Source organism: Maylandia zebra, linkage group LG7 (genome assembly GCF_041146795.1).
Source record: "Maylandia zebra isolate NMK-2024a linkage group LG7, Mzebra_GT3a, whole genome shotgun sequence".
NCBI lineage: Eukaryota > Metazoa > Chordata > Actinopteri > Cichliformes > Cichlidae > Maylandia > Maylandia zebra.
In genome coordinates, this window is record NC_135173.1 from 4,153,910 (window position 1) to 4,176,404 (window position 22,495).

The 22,495-nt window shown below is 42.2% G+C and overlaps 1 protein-coding gene across 1 annotated transcript in view; it reads right to left on the reverse strand.

Moving 5' to 3' along the window:
- Positions 1-18,082: 18,082 nt before the first annotated feature.
- LOC101486958 (neural-cadherin) overlaps positions 18,083-22,495 on the reverse strand; it is a 107,010-nt gene continuing 102,597 nt past the window's right edge. The window contains exons 32-33 of the mRNA XM_004570777.4: positions 20,561-20,715; positions 18,083-19,124 (exon numbers count right to left, since the gene is read on the reverse strand). Coding sequence (XP_004570834.1) covers positions 18,558-19,124; positions 20,561-20,715 — 722 coding nt within the window. The 3' untranslated portion in view covers positions 18,083-18,557. The remainder of the gene's footprint in view (positions 19,125-20,560; positions 20,716-22,495) is intronic.

The window sequence follows — 22,495 nt, forward strand, 5'->3', positions numbered from 1 at the left end:
GCAGGACAAAGTGCTTTTAAAGACCAGCAAATCATCACACTGTTATGATATGACTCAGATACAAAAAAGCACCCGAGCACGCATTCCAGTTGGGAAAGGTCACAAGCTCACATTCAGCGGCAAACGCTGTCGCCATGTTTGACCTGTTGTTAAAGTGACAATAGCAATTGTTTTATGCCAGGTGACCCTGATACACAATATGATTTAGACGCTATAAAAGCCGATGAGGTAGCGTTGATCTCGAGAAGACTATCAATGCTGATGAATGATTGAGCTCGCGAGGTGATTGAAGTTGGGAGACCATGAGAAGATGCGTGTTCATTTATGTGGCGGTGTACGGCAGCCAGCAAGCGGTGTGTGGCACGCCTGTCTGTGCCCGCATGCGGAGCGTGGCATTAGTCAGTGTGTAAAGCCCTACCAGTCAGACGGGAGATGGGTTGAGGGAGATGAATGGGAGGCAGGTTCACTTTATTACTGTCACTCTGCTCTCTCCCAGTCTGCCTCAACCTCCCCACTACCACCCATCCATTAATCACATGTTACTGCCTCCTCCCTCCCTCTTTCACTGTCTATTTCTCCTCCCTCCACCTTCCCGCTCCTCCTCCATCTGTCCCTCTATTTTCAAACTCAAACGTACTGTACCTTCTCCTCCTCACGTTCCCTTTCAATCACAGTATCGGTTTCTGCCTCCAGTTTGCCACGTCCTCGTCCTGAGATCTGCTCTTCACCAAGCCCGTGCAGTCTTAAAAATGATTCATCAGCATAAGTAAGTGATTCTTTTGGATAACAGTGGAGTTTCTTATGGGACTTATGGCTTTTGTCCTGTGTCTCTGCTCTCTTCTCTTTACACCCACCTCCAGCTGGTAAATGGAGTGGTTCTTATAGTGTTTTTAAACACTCAAAGCACTTTTTAACTGTGGCTTTCCCTTCCTGAGCCTGGTTCTGTTAACAGTGAGTTCTCTTTCCCTCTGTCCCCCTTTGAGTTGTGTGATTTTTGAGGTTTCTTTCTAATATTGTAGGGTATCTACCTTACAATATGTAACGCCTTGAGGCACCTGTTGTTGTGAATTTGCGCAATATAAATAACACATAATTGAAAGAAACTGAACAGACTATCAGCTAGTTTCAGTCTGTTCAATTAAACTGGGTTTCGCTATTCAAACATTTTGAACACCTTGATTTTAACATTTCAGCCTCTACCGTCATTTTTTTTTCTGGGGTCAGAAACGACCAATTTTGGACAATAGAACTGAGCGCCAAGCTATCAGCTAGTTTAGTTAGCAGTTAGCATCTATGGACTGCACAGGTTCATAGCACAAACAGACATACCTGCTAATCAATCCAAAGTAACATGCTTGGTATAAATATACAAATTATACATTTAAAAAAAATGAAAAATTTTATGAATGAATAAATGAGCTTTACTCACTAAAACTGGAACACAAAGTTCTTGGACAGGCAGCAGAATAGACCATGTTTTAAGATTATTTAAATACTCCAAAAGCTGGACCTCTTGACAGCACCAGTGTGTGCTGTCAAGAGGTCCAGCTGTGTAACTTAGATTAGCTGAGGAGAAGCCCGATGACAAGACTTCAGTCAAATGTGTCCATATCCACTTTGAACTGATACTGATTACGCCTTTAGAAAAGCCTAAACAGAATTTAAACTGCTGATTTACCGCTGTTATGAAGGTGGAAATTACATAGGATTCAAAATCTCTGTTTTAAGAGTGACTTGGTTAAGAGGACAGCAAAGACTGTAGCAGTGAAAAAATATACACAACCGCACAAAAGGTTCTGCTCTGTGGTTTTGCATATTTAGGCAGCGCTTTCAGAGCCCGCCTCAAGTGGCCATTCCAGGAACTGCAGTTTTTGCCACCTCCGCTTGGTTCTTTTTCAGCCAGCCAGAATGGTGCTTGAATAAAACTTTTAAAATGCCTACAGATCATGTAAGCTTGTTACATATTAATTTAAATCAATATAATAAAGTTGATGTTTTAAGATAACAAGCTGGTAAAGTTGTGTTGTTCGACTGGTTTATATTTTAGTGGAGTGTATTCTTTTATGTGCATTATAAAGCTGGGCTAGGTTTAAACTTACAGTCAGCTGGTGCAACTGGTTCCTGGTCCATAAGCATGTACACTGTTATAGCTGAAACACTACACATCAGTGTGGAGCAGCAGCATTACCCAACCCCTGCAGTGATGCCACCAGCCTTCCCTCTGTCCCAGCAGCTATCAGGCTCTCTGCAGCTCCCATGGGCCACATGTCAGACAGTAGTGCTGTGTTGATGCTTTTGCTACATACTGTATTTATATATATATAGCCAGCTAGCTCTTCCTCTCAGGGGTACCTGAACGAGCTGTGCGCTACGTGGATACCAGGGCTGAGGGGGAGTAGGGAGGGAAGAAGGAGAGGCCCCCATAGGCTGGCCGTGCCGCTGTTCCCCCGGATCCTATCGGCTAATGGGTCGGTAGGGATTTGGGGAGGGGGGTGGAGGTGGACAGAGACGGATGGCTCCTGACAAACTCACACTGACAGCCAGTGAATACAGGGCAGCCTAGCAGAAAGGTCAGAGCAGGGATGGATAAAGGACCGCTTGACTTTCAAAGTTTCACCCTGCTTGGTGCCACCGCACTGTCAGTGTGGGGAAAGAAGTGTTTACGGCTCGTCAGTTGGTTTTTCTGTCAAGCTAGCCATGTGTCTTTGCTAACCACCTCTTCATCACACACATGAAAGTTTTAAATTCCCACAAATACTCATACCCTGTGCTGCACACAAACACATTTGCACTAACGGGCAAGAAATTTCTAAAGTGACACTGTCCAATTCCAAGTGCAGCACATATATGCAACAGCACTGAAATTCTCATTAAGCCTTTAGTAAGCTGTGTACCTTCAAGGAGAAAAAATCAAACCCTCTCTAAATGAACTAATGCTGTTCTCACCCTGGAGGCTCAGTTACTGTGTGTGGATGTGTTTGTGCGTAGGTGATGTGTTTATTGACTCCAGTAGAGGAGTGGATAAGAGGCGAGGCTCTGACTGAAGAACACTGATCCAGTCAGATGTCACCGGCCCTCAGAACTGCCTCTAATGGGGCCCCAGGGACTCTCTATCTCTCTTTCACCCTCTTCCTCCTTCTCTCCCTGCCTCAATAGCTCTCTAAAGCCAATCTCTTTTTTGTATATCTGCCCCTGGCATTCTGTTTCTATTGCTTTGTGTATTACTGAAGCTACTATTACATGTGTGACTTAATGTTTAAATCTGCTACATAAAGTCTCCCCTGCAATGTTACTGGATGAGGCTGAAAGATTTATTACATTGTAAAGAAATTGTTTGAGATTTCGGAATTACCTGTATTTGATTTTGTTGGAGAAGTTTGGAGAAGTCGCCTTTGCCTCTACTAAGACATTAGCATAATATAACATAACATAACATAATAACCAATGTAGACTTTAAATAGGAAAACCACAAGGTCAAAATAAACACGATGTATTGACTTAATGTTTGGTATTATGATATAATAATTTAAGAAATTTAAAGGTAGCTGAACAGTTTACTGTAGCTTAGTGGCTGCAAAACTCCCAGTGAGACGATGAATAGACATACGGGTTCCCTTTGTGTATAGACAACTTATAAAGCTACAGTTACAAGTGTCATCTTTCATATTGGATACAATAATAAAGTTCCACTGAATAGTTGGCTAATCTCCCTTTGAAAACTCTCACCTTGACCATTTTAAGCATGGCTGTTATGTATTTACATTTTATGCTGGCTGCACCATTTATAGCGACTTTCTCGTGTGCATCTGTGATTACCACTGACTTCAAACTTGTGCAGAGAGCAAACACAAATGTTGGTGTCATGCTCACCTAACTTTAATGTTGAGGTGTCAAAGGGTTAGTCTCCTGCTACAAGCCAGACATAAGCTTTCACTGCCTCAGTAGACTACTTAAGAGGTGCCACATTTTAATCAGCAAGAAAGAAAATTTCTTGTATAATCAATCTTAGCTTGGCTACATTTAACCAACTAAAAGGGATGACCTACTATGCCAGGGCAAAAATGCCCCTTGCAGTCCAACTTACAATTGACTGTACGATTGCTGCCTGTCATTCACCTTTCTAACATTTCCTGTCTGTCTCTCCTGCCCTGTCAGAATAAAAAGCAGCCTAAATAATCCAAGTAGCAAAAGTGCTGCTGATATGAAATGCCATATATTCTGCAGAAGCTGCAACAGCGTAGTGCAATCATCAGTAAATCTACTTTATTCATTCTTTTGACTGATATGTCACCTAACATTTGAGATAAAGCACATTCTGCCTGATTACTTGTGAAACTGTCCACACTTAACCACATTTGATTGCTTACTTAGTGTGAGTCTCATCATGCAAAATCAGCGAGGACACAACTCGTCAGCGGACCGGAGGAACCGGAAGGGACAGTTCCTGGCAGGACATCCACTCCTCCCACCGCTCCCAGAAGGCCATGCTTCAGCCATGTGTCCATCATCACTGTCGGGAGGCGTCCATTTTTGAGTCCTCGCGTCCTCCATCTGAGGCACCCCTGTCTCTTTGACGAGTCGTGTGACCTTTTCCCCACATCAGGTGTCGTGCTCGGTTACGTCAGGGTGGCGGCTGAGTGTCAAAATGTGGTCCTGTTTGTGTCGGTCGGCTCCGTTAATGGTTTTACCCAAAGAGCACCGCTTTGGAGTCAAACAGGATCTGATGTGAGATGACAGGGGTGACAGAGACAAGGCCGGCCTGGCTGTGTTCTACGAGGTGGCCCTGGCTCGACAGGAAGCATCCTATTAAGACACGACACACTGTTCATTATCAGCATAGTGGAGAGCAGATCTCAGGATGAAATAGTGTATCTGTACGAGGGAGTATGTGTTTTTGACACCTCAAGACAAGCGAAGGGCACTGAGGAGGCAACAAAGAGGCCCAGGGAATCATTTGCAATACATCAGTCAGATCACATGTGAAGCTACAAAGGATAAAATGCAGGAGACTAATGTGAAAGTTGGGATGCATGTGTTTAGAGGATGCCTCTGATCCTACACAGTCAGTATAAGTCGTAACCTCGTTTGTTCTCTCTCATTAGATTTTTAGATGGCTCAAAACAGCCTGTGCTCACACACCATTGCCTGACCATGTTATATCTGACTGGGACACCAGAGCTAGCATCCGCTGGGCTCCCCTGAGGCTTCCTTCTCACCCCTCACTGTTACTGTACAATGACTGGAACTGGGGTCAGCCAAATGCCCTATATTTTCCTGTAAATTTGCAACACACTGTAGCATTCAGGACCAAACACTATTTGAGTGCTATGTGTCATTATTCTTGTGTCACGATTTTCTTGGAAGTGCATTAAAAGGGGCCCTAACAAATGTGATTTGAGAACACAGCTACTCCTTTGTGCAGCATATTTAGAGAAATATTTGCTCGAGTGAAACACCTCTTAAACGGAGGGTTTGTTCCAGCGTTTAAACCTGTTTGAAAGACCTGTTTGAAGCCTCGAACATTTGGCGTTAATAGGGCAGAACGGCAGGGTGTATTTGATAACCACAGCAGCTACAGTATGACATCCACAGCCAAACGATGGCTACCAGCTCTGCAAACAACCACCACACCCTCGATCCATTTTTATTGTATTTGAGCAGCAGTGTTATATTTCCTGGCCTCCCCTTAGCACCACACACACAGGGCACTCCAAACAAAAAATCCATACTATCGACCCGCCAATGTCACCACAATTACTCTTCCCAAACAGCCATTGAGGACAAATTACATCTGCACTGCCTTTTCACCCGGTCACTATGGCTGAGCAGTAGCCCCCTCATGACACCTCCTCCTCTCAGCCTCTTGTCTCCGTCCCTCCATTTGCCCCCTAACTGAAGTCTGGACGGAGATACGCAGAGAGGGGTCGCAACAGGGGACGGGGCAACAAAAGAGCAAAAAAGGACTAGCAGCTTAGACTACCTCAACACTTCATGAAATATGGCTTCAGCTTATCAGTGATCACACAATTTCAGGCCCTCCGGGCAGCTGCCACCAAGTGTGCAACAGTTATTCTGCCTGAACACTCGCTCATCAAAGCAGATATTTTCCCCCACATTGACATCTAGCGTGGGCAACCAAAAGAAAAAAACAAAAAAAACCTGCCTGATATTTGCATATGTCGTATTAGAATGGGTGATGTTCAAATATCATCTTCGTGCCAGTGGCAGATTCAAGCTGAGAGCTGCATCTTCCTCTGCACCCGGGCAGGCCTCCAGTGGTGAGAGGTAATCTCGCTCTGAGGTGTGAAGAAAACCACTTCCCATGTTTACATGAATACAGAAGCCCAACACCACAGAAAACCCTCTGGTATTGATTTCCCTGTCTGTATACACTGCCAAAATCATTTATTCACTATTGGCAGCGGTACTAGCAACAACCAGCGTTTAATGCTCTTAGCTATTAAGTTTCTTTGCAAGTAATCTCAGAGAACGTTGTCCCCCCTCCAACAGCAGACAGGGTGATTGAATTTTCCTGATGTTACGATGGCCCAAGAGGACATTTAAATGACTTCTGGTGCAGGTGGCGTATACCTGGGTGTTGGAGTTTGATTCTGTTTCAGACGCTGTGTAAGGTCCCCATTCTGAATCAGGACCATCAGTCACCGCCCACACATACACACACACACACACACACACACACACACACACACACACACACACACACACACACACACACACACACACACACACACACTCACATTGCCTTTTACCTTCATCTTAAACAATGAAAGGCTCTACACTCTTTTAACTGTAATAGCTCCAATGCCATCTACTCAGTATTTCTCTTCATAGAAGCAGTCGTGCAGAACTCTTTCTCTCGGAGGCACATCAGCCGTTTCGATTAGATTTTCTACAATATTTTAAAGAATCAAAGCAGGTTTTTACTTAATGCCCTTACATGTGGAGCAACATGCAAAGGTGTTTCTGGGGTATCTAGAAAAGAAAGTAAATGAATATATCAGTCAGTTTATTAGGGATAACTGTCCTCCAAGTCAAGCACCCACTGCAATATTTTCCCCCAAAAGGTTTCGCTTTGCTCTTGAAGAAATAAATGCTGTAAAGAAAGAAAGAAAAATAAAAGCGAAATAAATAAATCTTTGTTTTGCTGGAAGACGTGGAGGCATGAAGTCATACATCAACAAAAATCTCATATTCTTGAACATGAAATATTTGAATGACACAAGCTATTTGACAGTGTCACTTTCAGAAAAAAATGTGTACGGAATAGGCACCGAGAGATTTTCATATTCCGTGGGGGAAAAGATGCAATTGTATTTTTGCAGATACTTCCACTGTGTTTAGGCTCGAGATGATCGAAGCAAAGGCAACGTTTCAAACAGTTTTGTACAAAATATTTATCCAAATAAATCAAAGCGCTTCCAATTCACATGACAACCTATTAAGCTCCCTCTCTAGATTTTGCATTAATGCACAAATCTGCATTGTAACACTAAAGCTCCACCTATCAAGAGCTTGTGCGTGTGTGAATCATTCATGCATCTGTAAGTGTGTATCTGTATGATATATGGTGATCAGTCACAGGAGGGGTTTTTACTGCGTGATTATTTCTGCTGTGACACTAACGAGCTTCGGCTGCAGATCCACTGCAGACCAATTACACCGGAGAAGAGGCTGCTTGCTTATTACACTCGGATAATCAGTGGGTTTTACCCTCCATGTTACAGCTCCTGCTACACACATGAACATTTGATTTTCTCAGGATGTGCATGACTGAGTGGTGCATTTATTTTCCTATATATGTGTGTGTCTGTCTCTCTGCGTGTGCATATATTACAACTCTGCTATTCCGATAGACAGCAGGCCATTGTATGTGATGCTGTGCTGTCTATATCGTGGAGCTCCAGCTTGTTGATTTATCACTTCTGCATTTTGTGCCAGAGCTCTCCACTTGATTGTGTCTTTGGTGCACTAATATGCCACCTCTGCATGTGTCACATTGTGACCGGGTTCTGTATGAGGGATTTGTGACTGGAGGGGAACCTTGCAAGCAGGAGACCTACGAGGACAGAGAAGATGAGGGGAGAAAGAGGGATTAAAATCTCTCTGTATTCAGTGATTGGGTTATTCTGGAAAGCACTGTCAGCACTTTCCACAAAGAGTTGCAGAAAACCAAAAAGGGGGGTTGGGGAGATCTTTTGATGTACTGTATACTGTACCCGTGTGCATATGAGTGCATGTGTGTGTGTGTGTGTGTGTGTGTGTGTGTGTGTGCATGTGACGCACTCTAATCACCTTAATTATTTCCTCTAATTACCTGCAAACAGCTAATGAATTCCTCAGGAATCCTATCATGTTGTGTATGTGCTCACATCATCATCCGTTTTGCACGGCTGCCATTAATTTGCTCATAAACAAATACAATTAGCATAAAATGTTTCATTACAGGCTCATATATCCGGTTTAGTCCCTGGTTAGGGTACGAAACAGCTCACCAACAGCACACACAAAAAGACAGCATTTTTCTGCATTTCCCCTCATGCCTAATAAACGGTTTGATGAAATGAATGTGGATTAGAAAAATATTTCACGGTGTGTGTGTGTTTGTTGTCCTTGCGGATGCTTATGTGTGCACTCGTATCCATGTTTGCGCGCGTCTCTGTTTGTATTTGTGCGTGTTGCTTATTTTTTCTGCTTTATAAATTTTCCATCCAAGGTCGTCTGGAGAAGAGGGACAATGGACTCGGTCCTGGGTGGACTGATGATGAATGTGTACATTTCATGACAACAAAAGCATAATGACCTTATTCTATAATGAATGGATTCATCATTAAAAATCTCTGGCCTGCGGCAAAGTCTTTTTTGCATATTCTGATGTCACGTCCTCTCTGAACATCACATGCATTTGTAGTCTACGCCTCTGGAGCAGTGCGTGTGTACGAGTGGGTCTGTGTGCATGAGCTAGTGTCTGCATTCTTATTTGTGCAGGTATACCTTTGCATCTCCTCACATGCATGCGTTTGTGGTACCTGAGGAAACTATGGCACACGTTCCCAGCTCAAATGGACCGGTGTTTGAGCCCTCTTTGTCGCAGACATGTTTCCAGACATCTTCAAGATAGCAAAGTCTGTACACGCCATCTTTCCTGTGACAGAGATGAAACCTCCAGCTGAGACTACTTAATGTCACCAAAGCTCAACAGTGGGAAACTGTTTATCAAATGTATTGAAATCTTCATTGCACGTTAAATATGATCTGAAGTGTTAAAATGTTTTCTATATGTCTATACTAATAATATAGCATCACAGCTACTTCACAACATATTTTAGTAATTTTTTATTGATTAGGACCAAACTACTGTTTCAAATCACATTTGATTGGTTTTATTATCTCTTGCGGAGATTTTTTATTTTCTACTCCCCTTTATTTCAGTCATGTTGTGGTTTTAGTCTGCTAAATCTATCCAAAAGCTATTATAACTAAAGTGGTTTTTATATTAATGCATCAGTAATACTAAAATAATAGAATAACACTCAAAAGTATTATAATCTAAATTATTATATTAGGGATTTACTGCTGATACTGCTCACCAGAACTCCTACTTGTAATTTAATCATTTTATATTGAATTATTATTCTTAGTAAAAGCCTATTTTCAGCTTTCCTGCAGCCAGCCGGCACCCTGATTTCACATTAAAAGGCTTCACAAACATAGCGTGATTGATTGACAGCGGTCAATTATCAGGTCCTCTCTGGGCCGTATTGATCTCTGTGCAAGATTAGTATCTTTTTCTCCAGCTCTCTGTCCTGCAGGTCATGTTACATGGTCTGACCCTGCCAAGGATACAAATGGCATATACATCTCCTGAACCGCTCCAAATGTCACCTGCCAGACAGGCGCACAGAGGATGAGGAGTCTTTTTTTTTAACGATTGTTTTGCGTGTGTGTGGTTTTTTTTTTTTTGCAAAATATGCAGAAGAATAGACAGATTGTCAGGAAACACGAGGAAAGAACAGGGAGTGGCCTGCAGTAAAAGACCAGGTACGCTGAGGTTAATCATTTAGCTATGACGTCACCTCTAGCGTAGAGGGGTTTAGGAGTAACCATACATAATGGAGAATGCAAGCTCATAGGTCTAAAGGATCACGATAGAGATGCTGCTTGTTATACAATGATAATTATTTCATCTGACAGCCTTAGATCTGCTCCTGTTTTAGGAGCAGATGAGTCCTGCTTCAGGATGTGTGCTCTGCAGGTCTACGTTTTCAAGAGGTGAATCAGGTAAAGAACATTCAATTAGACTATCTAACACAGAGTGACAGTCTTACCGAGGGCTCGACCACACCAGTGCATTTCGCTGATCTGCCTCAAAAAACCCACTGAATTTAGAAGCCACAGTGGCTGTACTGTACAGCAGTGGGGGGGAGGAAGCGGTGGAGTCCGGGTGCCAAGTTGAGAATTCAGAGCTTTCCTTCTGTCTGTAGTCAGGTGGGATGACAGGGGGCGAGTGCTGGTTGGTGGCTCTCCGGCGGCTCTGACAGCCTGTCACAGGGAGATCACTGCCACATGCCTGTCTGTCCACAATGCTGACGGCTGACCCGTCCAACACGGCCCGGCCTGCTGGTCATGCCATCCCTGTCTGCTGTCGGACGTCTCTGACAGCTGACAAGACACCTGGGACACGGCCGGCAGGGGCCAGAGCGCTGCTACCTGTATAGACATCAGGATTTACTGCTGCCAAGGAGAAGAGTGTGGAGAAGGAGGAGGAGGAGGGAGCATACACAATTTATTTTCAATAAAAGGATCACATACTCTGCTTTCTCAACTCTATATATATACATTATATAAATTTGCCTTCAATTGATGAACCTTTCTCAGTAAAATTAATCCAGGACAATTTAATTCAGCATTTTCCTTAAACTAATACATGCAAGTTGCTCTGTTTGCACACGTGTGCACTAATTACATTTTTCACTGCATAACTCCCTTTAGATGTGGAGACAAAGGAGGCTGATGGCTGGAGTCTAGGCTACTGAAACATATGGGCCATGTCATTTATCACGTCCGCTGGTGAAGGAATGAGAGCCCATCAGTGGCCTGGCATTGATCCCTGCATGGGCCAGCCATTGTTTTCAGCAGCACCTGGTGGAGTTCTGTCTGCAGTATAGGGGAGGAGGAGACACACAGAGGGTGGGAGAAGATTAGTCTGGGGAGGGAGGTGTTAACATTTTCTGGGCTACTCATTAAAAGTCACAGAAAAGTAGAAACAAGAGAGAAGTTTGACTTTTGATGCTTTTTTCTCTCGTATTTCTTTTCTTAAAATAAGGATCTTTAGGGTTTTAGTCCAGTTCTGTGGATGGATAGTGCCTTTTTTATCCTTGATTTTATTTTATTTTCAGTGTTATTTAATTATTTTATTTAGTCTTTTTAATGAGCTGTTGGATATTTGAAAATAAAGTATTTATCCATCTCCAAAGTGTTTATGAAATGGTGGTAGCTGTATGTATCCTTCAATACTACAGCTCCCAGAATTCGGAGGACTAGAAACACTCCACAAAAACTACTTTGTCAGAAATACTAAATAAAAGCAACCAAACAAACTCACACAGTAGATGCGAGAAACAAACAGTGAAATTTACAGGGCTAATTATAGAGAGTCAAGAATGACTTCTGTTGCAAATGTGCCACTGGTTTGATTTTAATTACAATCTGACAGACTTTAATTATCATTGTGTATTTTACAGTAAATAAAACAATCATAAACTCTAACCTCACAGTTATGTGTACATAAGTAAGTAAGTATATGTTTAGTGCTTTTACAGCATTCGGGAAACTTGCATTATGACTATATATCATGTCTTTAAGATTAATCTGTCATCTTGCCCTAAAATGTAAGAAGATGGTAATAATTAACATATGAGTGAAAGTAAGAGTAAAGAAAGAAAAAATTTTTTTACTATAATATTCCATTTCTTGGCAATGTTCGGGCTTACCAAGAAATCATGTTTACATGAACATAGCTAATATTTCGAGGTGTAATGCTCTGAAAAGAAGCTCTAATATTTTCACCTGGCTTTGTTTAAAAAACACACACACACACATTTGCTTGCTCAGCATTGTTTGTCTGCAGTAATTCATCACGCAGGCTTTGAGCTATTGATGGAGCCAGCATCCTATAGCAGGCCCTTGTCAATGATTCACTCACTAAGCCCATCTGTCAGGCGCCCTCTGCTTCTCCCCCTCTTCATCTCAAACACCACTGCTGTTCAGCTCGACCCTCCTCTTCCTCGGTGATGGATGGACAAAGTCCTCGATGGCCGCAAATGGCCGCATTCAACGCAAGAGCACCTCACTGATTCGTTTGTTGTGTAATCCTGCCTTAAAAATCCAGTTAGTTCTTGTCTCAAAGTCACCTGTGGCACAGACCAGAAACCATTTACAAGGCTGAAAGAGAAAGGCTTTGTGGGAAGGTGACTTCTGGAGGTGATTGGTAACTATTTGAGTATTCGCAGCTTAGCTGAGGAGAGTGATCAATAAATCAGCTGCTCTCAGAATCCATCACAATTGTGCCACTAAATGCTCTTAATGCAGTCAGTGATAAACTATGGCCAGAGCACTTCTGGAAGGATCCGGTGAATCCTTGCAGAGCACATTGCTCGAGCACTGAATCACATGGTGAGGGGATGAAGTAACTCTCTGGGACTGAAAAGAAACCTGAGGATCCTGATGTGAGTACAGATCAGTGGTGTGGGGCAGAGCTCAGGTGTGGCAAAGAGTGCCATCTGTGGGCTGATCATGAGAACTGCATAATGAGATGGGATAAAATCAAACTGAAATCTCGACTTTCCTTTTTTTTAAATCACTCTAAGTTCATTCTTAATACTTAGGACAGGAGCTGGAAAATGTTAACACAGCAGCTGTTTATTGGCTTTCTGGGAAATTTCAACTATATCACAAATAATTTAAATAAACACTTAATTGTCACATGTTTCTGATTGTTTGGTCAACAACTGACTAGCCTGATACAGGTCAGGTCAGAGGTGTAGGGCCCTAACAGTGCTCCTCTTATTCCTCCTTGCACAAAGGAGCAGATACTGGTCCTGCTGCTGGGTGGATGTTCATCTACCACCCTGACCATCATGCACTGGCCCATTTCTTGGTATCAAACTGCCCAGACTGTGCTGGGAGACATTCTCGTCACGGCATGAATGAATGCGCCATCCCAGGGGAGCTATTCAACCTGTGCAAGTTGATTGGGCCCCATGTGCCAACTCATGCTATCAGTAGTGACAAGGACACTTGCAAAAATCAAAACTAAGAAAAAGTCAGGAGGGATAAGGAGAAAGTAATGGTCTGTGGTCCAAACTCGCATAACTGTTGACTTTTTGAGGGTTGCCTTCCTGTTGCCTCTCATATGTTGTCCGATTAATTTGCACCTAAGCAGATAAAATAGGTTCAAGCAGTTTATCCTTAACAACTAGACCAACTCGATTAAACGTTTAACTGACTTTTAGTTATACTGTGACGATCAACTGTTTCCAAAATGTTTACTTAACTTTTTTCAGAGCAGTGTACAGGATATACTCCAAAACTAACTGCAACACATGCACACTAACATCGAATATAATACTGGGTTAGTGCAACATACATTTAGTTTTTTAATTTTATTTAATTTAAAATCTCGGTATGGTAGAAAGTTGAGAAGAAAATCCAAAGCAGAGAGTTGAAACAGAGCTCAGTTTAGTTTCAATCTATTTTCAGAGTGTTTAGCTCTATTTAAAAAAACAAAAACAAAAGGAAACTATGATACAGAGGAATACATATTACAGTGGAACAGAGCCATTCAACCGCCCCAGTCTCATTAAACACTGAAGCACCGTGAGCAGCTTTGGTGTTGACAAACAGACAAAAACTAAAATTAAAACCTTTGCTGCATATTTTTTTATGTATTTCAAATTTGTGTGCTACATTTTTTAACACCTGCCTTTACATTTCTGTTTAATTTTAGTTACCTATGCTACATTTGGACTCTTCTCCCAGCTGTTTTAATGGGGAAGATTAAAGATCTTTAAATATTTTCTTGCAGAGATTCCCTTAGTACCTCTATCTATCAGTTAGTCTATCGCCAACACACAACTACACAAATTCTTTCAAATACAGTGTTGAAACTGATTCATCGACCATATCTCAGGTTAAGTACAAACTAATTGATCTCTAATTCTTCTCGTTCACTCCACTTATTTGTTAACGATATTGTTGCAGTGTGCAGTGATTAATTGAGGCCATACATGGTGCATTTACAGTAAGAACCATGTCAGCAAACCTCTGGCAAAATCAGGTTTCCTTTCCATCCATTTTAAAACAAAAGACTGTGAGGTGAAGCATAGTTGCTGCATCTCCAGCTGTGCAGAGATCACCGCAGCTTTCACTCACCCTCTGAGAGCCTGGGCCCTCAGCAGTGACCCCCCTCACATCAAACTTGACTGCTCATGTCCTGTCTGCATGCCGAGTTGTCGTGTAGGCTGTGTCGCTCTGTCACAAGACATGTCCCACATTTGCAGCCGCCACCGTTGGCCAGCAGGATGAGAGCGTCTGTCAGGAGAGCTGACACGCATGCCACTTTACTGGGCGACTGACAGAGGGCCACGCCACACTGTCACTTCTTCCAGATCTATTGCCTGAGGATAAACACGGACACACACACACACATACAAAGAGACTCACGCATGTTAATAACACAAGAGTAAACAGAGTTGGAATCTCAGAGAGTGACTGACTGACAGGCTGACTGGGTGACCGACCAGGGCTGAGGAAGCTGGAGCACTGTGTCACCCCTCATTCTTACAATCTCCAGCTGTCACATCAAACACTCTGCTCCTGTGTTGCTCCTCCTACTTACTCAACTCCACCACCTTCTCCCGTCCCCTACCTTACGTACTGATATCTCATCAGAAATCTGTACTGCAGCGCTAAAACTCACAGTCCCAGCATGTTAGTCTTCATGTGTACTTTTTAAAACATCATTTATAGTACATGGCTGTATCTTATATGGTTCCTCCTCCTATTCATTCTGTTGGATCTGTGGGGCGTTGTGTTTTTAATAGTTCTTACAGACTTATGAAAGGGTTGATTTTACTTTCCAGTATGAGTCCCATTACTTTAATATTACTCCATAACACATGTAAGTGTTCTGAGACCAATTGATGCAGTTTTATTAGATCCTTTTTATTTATTTTTGCTTGATCTAAGGAACAGCTGCTCAGCACTTCAATTTAGTGTTAAAAGACATGCTGAATGTGTTTTGACACTGTCTTGTTAAAAAAAGGAAGTGAGACCCTCCCTAGCAAGCTGTCACCCCGATGGCAGCATATCTTCATATAGTACTTCATATATTAGCTATTTATCATTCAGTCATTATTATTGGGGTCTTCACAGGTGTGCAAGTTCCCCATACTATGCAGACTAATGTGCACTTTACCATCACGGATGCTGGCTTTTAAACTCTGCGTTCATGTCAACACTTTCCACTTCACAATTGAAGACAGTGAGCATATTTCTGTATGCATTTTTGGAGGGGTTGTATTGTTTTAATTTGCATCTGTGGTGACAAACTTTGTTCACTTGCAGCAGTTTTCAGATATGTGCCTGAATTCATCCAGGCTTCCACTTTAGGTGTCATGGTGGTGCAGTATGTAGCATCTCTCAGCAAGAAGGTCCTGGGTTTGAATCCACTGGATGAGTTCCTTCTGTGTGGAATTTGCATGTTCTCTCTGGGTATTCTGGCTTCTTCCCACTGTCCAAAGACATGCATGTTCGATTAATTATTGATTCTAAATTGGCTGTAAGCGTGAATGTTTTCTCTCTCTCTCTGTTTTAGCCTTGTGACAGACTGGCTACCTGTCCAGGGTGTACCCTTCCTCTCTCCCCATGATATGCTGGGAAAGAAACCCCCAGTGACTTTCAGGTCCACAGGGATATTTTAAATGTTTTTATGTGATCCTTTATGCAGGTAGACAAGATCCTTTTCAAAGAACCCCACAAAACATTTTAGTTTAAAAAAAAATTTTACTCAAAAAAAGGGGGAAAAACACTCAATGCCCTCCCCCAACCAAAAATAAATAAATATTCAAATCAAATACATAAATGTAAGCAACAATTGTTGAATTTAGCCCCTCCATTGGTTATACAGCAGCGAGCCTCTATGATGCATCAATGCTTGTACTGGTAATTTCTGCATCGTAAATGCCTTATGTATACACTTTGTGTTCATTTTGTCCGGCAGCCTCGCCTCTGTCAGTGCGCCCCAGGGTGGCTGTGGCTACAATGTAGCTTACCATCACCAGTGTGTGAATGTGTGTGTGAATGGGTGGATGACTGCATGTGTAAAGCGCTTTGGGGTCCTTAGGGACTAGAAAAGCGCTATACAAATACAGGCCATTTACCATTTCACTTTGTCTGTAATGCTTCTTTGTTATTAGTAAAGAAATTATTTCAATGAAGCTTTTGTTTCTTTTTCTTTTAGTGTGTGTGTGTGTGTCGTATTTTTACTTACAGTAAATCTGGATACACTGTCTGAAATTTGATATAGGAACGTATGACTCTAATAGATTTTGTGGTACTTAAGCCCCTCATTGCTGGCTCTCCACTCATTTGCTGTGGTTTTCATTTGTAAAAGCCCCTCAGGCGCTGTTGCACCATGGGATTGCTGTGGTACAGTATATGGAACAACAGTGTCCTCTAATGGCTGAAAGCTAAATTACGTCCATTGAAATAATTAATGGAAAGATAATGTTGTTGTTTTTTGGTAAAGTAAATAAATAAAATAAAAATAAAAAAGTAGTTTTGGGAGCAAGGCAAAATTTTTAAAAACCTCATTTTCAGTCTCAAACAAAACCTACAGGGATGTCGCATCTGTTCAACAGTGGGCACCAACACTGAGGTGTTTGGAGACTCCGAGTCTTGGAAGTTAATTTGTGATGATAAAAAATGCTGAAAGAGGGTCAGAAGCCAAGTTCTATTCAGCTTTTTTTTAAATCCAAAATTATCTGGTAATGATATTTAACTGTCTAAGTGGGTATACTTACTTAAATACTGAAGGAGTGAAACTGAAATGTTTACATTTACACTTATCGTGCACACAATACTTGACCGACTTTTAATAAGTGGAATATTATCAGGGCTAAACTGTGAATCATGATTCCAGAATAGAAATACCCATTCCTCGGAAATCAACCTGCGTGCTCTGCAGAAATGAACTGAATCAGAAACAACAGCTCATACTGAAAATAATGAGATGTTGTTTATGGGAAAAGTGGTGCCAGTAGCCTGCCAATAGATGGCAGTGTGCATTCATGCAATGCATTTATCTTAGACAGGAGTGAACAAAAGTAGAGCAAGTGCAATTTAGTAATAATAATATTAACACAGAGAAAAACATGTAGCATTACACGTATGTAACATGCAACAATGATCTTTAAGTTTAGGCAGAGATATCTGGTATTTCGTGTGTCTGGTTCGCTGGTTTCAGACTGACTACAAAACGAGTAAAGCTTTTTAGAGACTTACGGGGAGTCAAACCCGCCCTCTGAACCTCTCATATCTCTTTGCATGATGCATTATGTAGGTGTGCCGACAGACAGGAACATCAGGCCCAAGCAGCAGCTCTGTGCGCTTCCCCAGCGGCTTGCTCCAGTGTCACAGTTGTTTAACTCCAGTAATGCAGGCCAATTAAGTATGATGTAGGGCTGCCTGCTGGGACCCCCGCACTTTGAGTTCTGGAGACTCCCAGAAGCTCAGGTCAGGAGGCTATAGGCTCTGGACATGAATGATTAATCCTGAAATTGACTTTGTTTTTCTCATCAGAGGCCCCAGTTGCTGGTAATAGTTAGCTGAATAAGACAAGAACAGCTGTTCCAGCCTCATCATCTAAATAAAACCTGGAATAAAGGAAAGATCGTACCTATGTGTTACTTCAGTGATGATGAAAGTTAGCTTCAACTTCAAAAGCTGAAAACTTGAGCATCACTAATTATGAACTCGTATTTGAATGAGAGCAACTTTGAAATATTATCAAAGATATTCATTTATTGAAAAGGAAATAGATAATACAAATGAAACAAAATCGTTTTTTTCACATAATTAATTTCATGAGTCATTGACAGCAAAGAAAAGTTATCTCACAGGAAACTCATTTGGAGTCTTGCTTTCAGACGTTACTCTTATGAGTTTTATGACATGAGTAGTGTTGACACAGAGTGCTTCCAAAAAGTGCTTTCTGCAGAGTAAATACTGTACAGTGCAATGCCAAGTAAACAATACATCACATCTGATCATTCATTGGTAAACATGGTTCATATCAAAGAACATAAATGTTCAAAGTTTCATCAATACAGTACATTTATAGCAGACTTCACAGAGACCAAACCTCCCAGTCTCAAAGTATATCACATTTAATTATCTCCCTTTGGATTTCAACCAACGACTTTTGATTCCCGATGCTTTTTTTTGCAACTTTCAGTTCTGTTTCTGTGAGTGCAACCTCATCCGCTTTTCTCGCAGTTCGGCTGCCCCCTGCTCTCCTTCAGTTTGTCTCTCTGGCCCTCCGGAGTCTTGGAGTCTCTTCTTAAATCACTAACCACAGCTCGGAGGTTTTTGAACCTGTCCAGCCGAGTGCTCTGGGCTGCCTGAAGTCTGACTTCTGAACCCTGAGTTGCACTTAGGGAGCTGAGAGAGCGCACACCAGCGAGGCCGCGCTCCTTTCCTGCAGGACGCCGTGGTGTGGTCATAGTGCCGAGATCCTCAGGGTGATCCATGTCCCTGATGACCTCACACAGGTAGCGGGCCAAGTCCTGGCTGGAGAAGGACAGGGTTTTCTGGGAGCGGCGGAAGGTCAGAGGGGACGGCAAGGTTTCTGTCTCTGAAGGAGGAATTGCCAGACGTAGAGCAATCGCGGCACTGCCATTTCCATTAGACGTGCCATTTTTGTTGGTGTCCTGGGTGGGCTTAGTCTGCGGGTAAGAGATGATGCTTTGAGGATAACTATATCGGAGTGACTGTGCTGGGCTTGGCTGGAGGGAGCGCTGTAGCTCCACCATGTTAAAGGCATTCTGAGAGACCAACACAGAGAGAAGAAGGGAATGAAAAGAAAGAAGAGAAGAACAGATACGGTTTTCCTCTTGTGTAATCTTTTTTGGGAGTTTAAGAGATAATGAAAAACAACACTGGCACACCACATTAATCTGAGCTGTGCAGCTCAGCTAATGCCTCTGCTAGCTAATTAACCCATTCCTAAGACTGAGACAAAGATCCAGCATGTAAGAAGAGATGTTGGCAACAACATGACCATTGATCAGCCAAGTAATTAATTATCTAATTGCAGAAAGAGGAAACTGCTACTACAAGCACTATTAAAACTGAGGCGTTAACAGCTATTGGTATCTACGTTCTTAATTTCTGCTAATTGACTCACAATTCTATACTCCAGGCAATTTGCGGTTCCAAGAAATAGTTTGTGAATTGAGACTAACAAGATTTCTTGACTATGACTCACACGATATAGCTGAATCTTTATCTAGGTCACGATTATACAAAATAATAAACCACAACACCAAAAAAAAACAACAGAAAAAACCCCACAATCTGAGGATGAAACACAAATTTTGTGCTCCTCATTTCAAACAGATAAATTAGTCAAAGCGCAGGCTTGAAAAAAAAAAGTGAACCTCTGTTCTAATTTCTTCAAATATTCTTTCAAACTTTTGCTGTCAGGTTCTCCAATTAAGAAAATATCACTCAAAAAAATGGGACTGACATGTACAGGTGTTTGCTACAAGAAAAACACTGAATAAGTGCTGCTGCTGGAAGCACACTACAAAGAAAATTACAGCTCTCCAAAAAGACACTGCACCATCTCTCAAGTCTAGAGCTGCACCTGTGCACATAAATGCTCCACAACATTTTTACCATAGTTTTTAAGATAAAAAAATTATTAAAAAAAAAAGCACTGGACACCAACACTGAAACTACGTCCCAGCTGTGAAGTACAGAGGAGGGAACATCCTGTTTGGAAGTGTTATTCCATCGAGCGCCTGAACGGTGAATTAAAAATGATACCAAGATTTCTTTTAAATAGAATGTCAGTCAGGGCAGCGGCACACTACCCGAAGCTTAAGTGATGATGGGGGATGATCCAAAGCACACACACAAAATCTAAAACCTAATTATTTAGAAAACAAGAAAAATCAGGTTTTGGAAAGACTTGATCTTGGACATCACAAAATTACACATAACATGGTTGTTGCTGTTAAAGGAGAATAAATACTTCCCTAAATTCAACTGCTTTATCTTGCAAATGTAGATTTTTATCTCAAAACACCAACAAATATTCTCCATCCAGTGTTGATGTTTTATTTCTGTTCATATATACTTTAAAATAATATATCTTAATGGTATCAACATAACCCTGGAAATAAGAACTTAAATAAGTACTCTATGTAAGTTTGGTTGTTATTTACTCTCTGTGTCAGAATGCATTTACGTTTACCTGATCTTGCTCTCCTCCACCTTCCTCGTCGTAGTTGAGCACATTCTCTCGGATGTCCTCCCACTCGCCGTGATGCGCAGACACATGGTACACACCCTCCTTTAGGCCCTTGTGTCTCCTCCAGCAGGAGTAGAGAAACAGGCCCAGCATCAACACTGAGGGGTGCCAGAGAGCAGGTTAACGCAGCAGGGAGCACTGTCACATAATTAGCATGAACTCCTGAGCTGAAAAAGCACGGCTTTGGCTGTATATGTAAATCGAAAAAGTTAGGAGGTTCTAGGAAATACTTGACTGCAGTCAGGATATAATTTAATTACAAATAAATAAGTAACGCAGACTCATAATACATGACTGTAAATACATTTTGCATCACACTGACTTGTCCCGTAAGGCCTGTTAGCTGCACTGACTACAGTTAGGACATACTAATAAAACATACGTGCAAACGGAGGCACCACCTTTCTACCTATATTCCCTTTGATGTTGCCTCTCTGTTTCCTGTCTTATCAAAGACCGCAGTTCCTCAGAAACCTATTAACTGAATTTGTACTCCTCCCAGCTTAAACTCAAAGCCTCAGTGGCTCGGAAGAACTCTGAGAGGAATGCAGCGGGAGCCGAAAAAGAAAGGTCCTAAAGCATACACATCAATCACAGCTATTGTGTGCTGAATTATACAACATGCTGGACTGACCTTTAAAGTCCATTAATCTCAACCAATATTTTTCTCCCATCTGCCATCCTTCTCTTTCTCTTTTTTCCTTTCTCGCTATCTGTTTTTACTAGTTCGCAACTTGACTCCCCCTTTTTATCTGTGTACGTTTTTTTGGTCTCTATATATTGGCGCTTGCCTCTGTCTTTCCTTTTCCATTCCTCACTCATTAAGTCTCTCAGTGTTCCTGTTTTTCAGTCCCTCTCTGGCCTCTGCCTGGCCTTGGCTTTTATCTCTCACATGAGATGGGATCCATTTCAACTAGAATAGTTTATATGGTGTGAGTCAAGTATCAGTTTAATTGGAAATCTTCTGAGAAATGCGGGGTAATCACATTAGTCTGGATTTTTCAAGTAATTGCTTCGAAAGAGAATAATGCGGCAACGACTCATCGGGGGTCACGCTAAAAGGTACTCACAAACAAAGACAAAAACAAGTCCCGCGAGCTAGTCTCCACCAACTTCTTATTTCTTCTGCTACACTTTTCTGCTTCTGTTCTGCACTCATGTTAGATAGAAAAATAGAGTCTGCAAGCATCCCCCTCCCTCGATCCTCAGCTGACCCTCCTCAGTATGGGGTAGAGGGGAGAACGGTATTGATCAGCTGACCTGGCTCCTTCACTGTTACGCCAGAGTACCCTTGCAGAAAACATCAGAATTTTGATAAGGCCCGGCACCAACCAGACGGCAGCTTGAGCCCCTCGCCTCGAGAATTACCTGCTCTGAGGTGCTGCCTGCAGGCCCGCGCTCAACCCTTAAAAAATCACCTGAATTGATATGAAAAGAATCTCTGGAGGGGAGGAGTTCGATACGCAGCGCAGTGGAGCTTAAGAACACTCCCTCCATCACACAAACACACACACAACTGCTAACAGGTAAACACTGACCACACCGCCCACCCACACACACCGAGGCTGCCTTCCCCCCTACACCTGCAGCCACTACTGCCTCATGTTATATGGGTGTGTGCAGCTAAACTCCAGTGAGATCAATATCACTCAGGGTGGAGAACAACCATCGCACTCATTCATCAATCCATAACACCACTGCTGCCTCTTTGCCCTCTAACCATTAATATGACCAGGGTATTATGATGTTAGCCTCGATCGGACCGTGCATTATGAATGAGTATGGAGTAAACGACAACAGAGCCTGATCAAAACACTTAACCCTTTCGCTGTAGCTCCAGTCTGAGGTTAATGAGGGAAAAATGAGCTCCGAGACAGA